The 6,000-nt window shown below is 46.8% G+C and overlaps 1 protein-coding gene across 1 annotated transcript in view; it reads right to left on the bottom strand.

Annotated features, from left to right (window-relative positions):
• Positions 1-4,772, bottom strand: part of CCDC92B (coiled-coil domain containing 92B) — a 41,599-nt gene extending 36,827 nt beyond the window's left edge. The window contains exon 1 of the mRNA XM_075013334.1: positions 4,622-4,772. Coding sequence (XP_074869435.1) covers positions 4,622-4,751 — 130 coding nt within the window. The 5' untranslated portion in view covers positions 4,752-4,772. The remainder of the gene's footprint in view (positions 1-4,621) is intronic.
• Between the last annotated feature and the right edge of the window lie 1,228 nt (positions 4,773-6,000).

Genomic DNA, 6,000 nt, shown 5'->3' on the forward strand with positions numbered 1-6,000 from the left:
CCAGTTAGCACATGTTAACGCTGTGGGCTTGCTGCCCTTTGCTTCCTGTCTAAGATGTGCAGAGCTGGAGCTAAAATTTTGCAAAACTTTGGCACTGTACAGGAGGGGAACAGCTAAAGATCTTATATATAGAGTGAGAGATATACCTGTCTCACAGAGCTGGGAGGGACCTTTGGGGGTTATTGAGTCCAGTCCCCCACCCTCACAGCAGGGTCTGTCACCATCCTGGTAGTTTTATTTTTTAAACCGATTTGCCCCAGATCCCTAAATGGCCCCCCTCAAGGACAGAGTGCACAGCCCTGGATTTAGCAGGCTAGTGCTCTAGCCACTGGGATATCCCTCCCCCAGGGGGCAGATAAGACCTGCATGTCTGAAGCTCCTTGGTGTGGCCTCTGACATCCCTTCCCTGCAACTCTGTGGATGCTTCTGATGTCATGTAACTTTGCAGAGTTGGGCCCTTAGTAGTTCTTTAACTTCTCCGTGTTTGGCATTCATACTGCATTCATGGAATTACAGAGCACTAGACCCGGAAGGGACCTTGAGAGGTCACAGATTCCAGTTCCCTGCCCTCACAGGCTGACCAAGTACTGTCTAGATCATCCCAGATAGGTGTCTGTCCAGCATGTTCTTATCTCCAGGGATGGAGATTCCACAACCTTCCTAGGCAATTTATTCCAACATTTAACCATCCTAGTAGGAAGTTCTTCCTAATGTCCAACCTAAACCTCCCTTGCCGCAGTTTGTCTATTGCTTCTTTTCCTAGCCACAGAGGCCAAAGAGAACAATTTTTCTCCCTCCTCCTTGTAACACTCTTTTAGGTATTTGTAAACCGCTATCATGTCCCCTCTCAATCTTCTCTTTTCTAAACTAAATAAGCCCAATTCTTTCAGTCGTCCCTCATAGCTCATGTTCTTTAGACCTTTAATCATTCTTGCTGCTCATCTCTGGACTGTCTCAGTTTTTTCACATTTTTCTTGAAATGTGGTGCCCAAAACTGGACGCAATACCCCAGTTGAGGCCTAATCAGCGCAAAGTAGAATCATAGAAATCAGAGCTGGCATTAGTTGTGTGTTGTTAGAACCTGGGAAATATAATCAAAGATCAAGGCCTCATCACAATCTAGTCCATGCCCTTGTCAGATCTGGATTGCTGTGTACAGTATATTTGAAGGATGATGATATAGCTCATACAGATGATCTGGCCTAGAGCAGAGGATACTGGGTGTAGGACTTTGCCTTGTATTATGCAGAGATTCTAATGATGGGTAGTACTATATAAAATATGGGCATTAAACTGCTTTTACACTGTTATCCCACCTTGGGCTAGTCCTTGCTTTGTGTCACTTGCACAATTGTATCAAACAAAGTTCCTCAGGCAACAAAAATGCCAAACCTCGTAGAAATGGTGGGAGGTTGCTCTGCAGCAAGAAAAAGCTGCAGCTTGCAGGGTGGTGTCCTGATTAAAAATTCATGCCAAGGAAAGATTTTCCAGATCAGCAATGTGAGTATGGGGGAACCCAGTATATTTATGCTGCTAGCCTTACCCCACCCATCCAGCATCTCGTTCAGAAAGCAGCCAAACCAGAGGGCTGCTGATGCTGCATGTTACTGAGCTGCTCTGGACTGAGTGGGAGTCAGGGAATTGATTTCATATTTCCTCACTGCAAAAGGGGAGAGAGAGAAAGGGACCACATTTCCTGTAGCTCTGAAGTACACTTTTGCTATGATCTCATCCCAATTGTTATCAATGAAGCCTAGTCCTTTTCCTGTCCTGAGGCACGTGGAAGAAACAATGAACTATTTTTAAGTCTTAATCAATAAACAAGAGGCAAAATCCCTCTGAAGATAGAGATCACTGGCAGAAGCCGCAGGATCATCTCTCATATATTTTTCAGACCTAAGACCAGTGAATTGCTGCAATATAGCTAATGCAAGATAAAGCAATAGTGAGTCACACAACACGCAGTGGCTGAACATTGCAAAAGTGCCTTGTGGCCTATTGTAGAATTAAAACAAAGGGTAGCTTTATAATGATGGCTTCTAAGCACAAGCACCTGCTTTGTCTTGGTCTCTGCCAGCTCACAGTCTTGAGGATATATCTCAGCCAAGGCAGTTTTTTGTCTCCCAGCCTGGGAGAGCAGCTTTGCAGTGGCTCTTATTCAAATGGAATTCAGCGAGATCATCGTGTGCCTGGTGAGGATCGCAGGGCTATTTGTAAAATGAAAACTGTGCCAACAGTGTGAGGAGTCAGGCTCAAGGATGCTCAGGGTATTTCTGAGCTGCAGTGAAACAGGCCTTGACAGCTGGTTCAGGCTCACAGGGCTCAGATGGGGCACAAACTGCAGAATGTTTGGGCTCAGGCTGGAACTTGCGACTGGGGACTTGTAGTAGAGCTGGGCAAAATATGGCCCATGGCCCAGATCCGGCCCACGAACGCAGCAGGGAGCCTCAGGCAAGCTCCCTGCCTCCCCAGCCTCCATCACATGCTGCTCAGCTCCAGGGCTGTGACTGTTCGTCAATAGAGAGCGGATTGGAGAGAGGCTTCATGCATTGCCCTGTCCCCAGCACAATCCCATTGGCTGGCTTCTGGCCAATGGGAGCTTCCTGAGTGAAGCATCCCTTCCCTCAGGCTCCTGGCTATTCACAGAAGCACATGGCCCCTGGCATGGTAGGGCTCTGAGAAGTCTGCCCAGGTGCTGGTTGGGAATTGCCCAGGTAAGTCTCCCAGCCAGAGCCTGCCCCTGGGACCTCAGCTCCTCCCTCCACCCAAACCACTATCCCTCTCCTCCCCTTCTGCCCCACATAACCCAAACCCTCTGCCCACTTCCTTCTCCCATACTGTCTGCCCCTTCTCCTGCACCCACATCCCCTCCCAAACGTTGCACCCAAGTCCCCTGCTCAAAGTCATATCTCCCTCCTGCCCTAGGTCACAATCCAAACCTCCACTCCCCAACTCCTCTCAGACCCCACACCTCCTCCTTCACCCCAGTCCCTTACCTCAAGTTCCCTTCTGCGTCCAACCTCCACCCCAGACCTTGCCCCTCCTCCATTAATATCATGGAAGAATGCAGCCCTAGACCACTTTCCAAATTCTTGGAGTGACCCCCTATCAAAAATTTTATTGCCCACCCTGGCCCTTTAGACTATCTTACTCTATGAACCATTCCGTTGTCTACAAATAAAATAACATGCTTAAAGAGGACAGCATTATTCTCAGCAGCCAGTTAAGGGCTAGGTACTTTTTTCTGGCCTTAAAGCACAGCCATGACAAGCAAGTATCCCCAGGAGACGGCTCAGACACCTTCCTTTGGACATGTCTATAACAGCTGGAGCTGTAATTTCCAGCTCAGCTAGAGCTCCTTTGTTTCAGTTAGCATGTAAAAGCAGCAGGATAACGGCAGTCGTGGGGCAGTAGGCAGGGCTACGCACCCTGAGTATGTACCTCAGATTTTCACCTTTTCACGGGAATCACCTGAGCTGGAAATTTTACCTTCTGCTGCAGCATGGGAAATATTCCTCTCCGTGGAGAGGGAGTTACTCCAGTCTTTGCAAAAGTGCTTGCTGCCCTCCCACCTTCTCTTCCCTTTCTTGCATCTGGCCAGCAAGCAACAGACGCAGAGCCAAAGCTCTACCTACTCCTCAGTCCCTTGGCTTTACCCACTGCCAGGTCACTGGTCCACAGCAGGGAGCATCCACAATAGATGAGGAGCTACACCTTTGGTAGGTCTCATTTGCCTGTGCAGGTTGCATGGTGGAGCCTTTGCCCTGTTTTGTGTTTTTAACAGCCTCCACCCTAAATTATCTGAGCAAGCTGAACAGGATTTAACCTTCTGTCTGTGAAAAAAGCCATTACTTCAAAAGCTTCACAGTTTTCTTGGCTGGTAGAATAGCGACCAGCTGCAATGTTCCCACTAATCTTTTGCATCCATGTGCAGAACAAATTTTATGTGCACCAACTGTAGACATAAAACCTTGCAATGTGTGCTCTGCTAATCAGCTGAGCGGCATTTGAATTTCTCCTGGGAAGGTGTACAAGAGCACAGTCACAGGAAACACTGGCCATCTGTGGAGTTTGGTTCTGGATTGCAAAATGTATTGGAACTTCCCTGCAAGTGTGGGATTGTGGGGGAGCTTTTGGAGGTGAGTTGTAGATTTTTGGCTCTTGCATTATCATTGAGTAATTATCGTACGACATGTTGTTCTTTGGTTGATGGCTTCTAAGCTTCGGTATGTCTTCTCCTCAAGGAAACTCACAAATTCCTGTCCAGGAAAAAACATTTTCCCCTTGTCTTTCGCTCTTTACACAGCAATAACCACACCAAAAAAATAAAAGCGCTCCGGCATGTTAGGGCCTAGATAACCATGTTACTCAACCTACAGAAACATGCAGGACCTAAGTATGGACATACGCTTCTCTGGTTGATTTCTAAAACATAGAACACAGCCAGCACCACTAGAAGGTTCACATCTGTTCAAAGGGATAACTACTCAATTCCTGTACAGCATGCTGGTAGAGTATCTCATTTCCATGTGCACATAGCTTTCATATCTATGGTACCTATTCTCTGGGAAGATGTACATCGGTTTCTTAAGCAAGAGTAGTGGTGACATCAGACTCTCACCTGTGCAGTGCTTTTGCAGTCGAAGGATCTCCAGGTGCAGATCATGGAGCAATGCCATCTGTTCCTTCTTCAGAAAGGCGATATGTCGCTGCACGCTCTGGATCTGGTGCTCCAGGGACAGAGTCTCCATCGCAACAAAATTAACAGTCCAAGCCTGGAGGGAGTAAACCAATGGTTCATGATCAGACATGCAGCCCTGTACTGTACCTGTGAGTCAGCGGGGGAGGCGAAAATTATTCCTGCAGCTTTTGTAAGAGACATTGAAGGAGGGGAGTCCTGTGCTGCCCAAGATAGGAAATATTATGAGCCATCGAACTCTAGTTTTCCTCTTGCCAGACACTGGGGCTCTTCTGAGTCCCTTTACCTAGATATCACTAGGGCTTTTTACATAGATGACCCCTGCTGCCATACTGCCACGTACATATTGGCGGACCAGGCAGAGAAGTTTTATGAACCCCCTTGTGTATCTGGGACATGGATATGCAGGGATTAAGCAAACTTCCTAAGGCTATGTCTATACTAGCCTGGAAGATCGACCCACTTAGGGTCAATCTTCCGGGGTTCGTTTTCACGCATCTGGTAGGGAACATGTGAAATTGACCTCTCAGGGGTTGTAGTTGACCCCTGTATGCCTCACGAGACACAAGGAGTAAGGGAGGTTGACAGGAGAAACTCTCCCTTCAGCCTTTAGTAAGCATGACCAAGTAAGCCAAGTGCAGATACATTGATTGTAGCTCTGCAATCGCTTTAGCTAGAATTGTGTATCTGCAGTCGACTTACTTTGCCTATTGTAGACAGACGAATTTCACATACTGTATCTGACATCGAGCAGGCGATCCAGGCCTGGTGAACCATGTATGTATCTGCTGATGTGAGGGGATGGAATGCATTTTTTTTGTTTACTGTTTAGAAACTAGGCCATTTTACTTACACACACACACTCTTATGACAATGTTAAGATTGCAAAGTTACGTCCTAAAACATTAGGAATGGCTAGAATTGCATTGAACGATAATATCCTGTGCATATACCTGATAGGCCCCTGTTCCCTTCAGGGCACAGAATGTTTGGTGCTCATGGATTGAGCAGCTATTCAATATTTTGTTTTATCCTCACTGCTGAACAAAGGCGCCAGGCCTTATTTATTACCCACTATTCCAACCTTGCTCTGAGGACAGAATTACACATTTTCTCATGGGAGTTTTTGATAGCTTTCCTCACATTCGTATCAGTGCACCAAATGTGACTGAATTAATTTGCACAACATGCTGAGAGGTGAGGGATGGTATTCACTCTAGGTCTCAGTTTATCAATCTCATGAAAATTATGATGGGACATTGGTTCAGGACTGACTGCTTGAAGTTCAGGGTGGGAGTTAC

Source organism: Carettochelys insculpta, chromosome 19 (assembly GCF_033958435.1).
Source record: "Carettochelys insculpta isolate YL-2023 chromosome 19, ASM3395843v1, whole genome shotgun sequence".
Taxonomy (NCBI): domain Eukaryota; kingdom Metazoa; phylum Chordata; order Testudines; family Carettochelyidae; genus Carettochelys; species Carettochelys insculpta.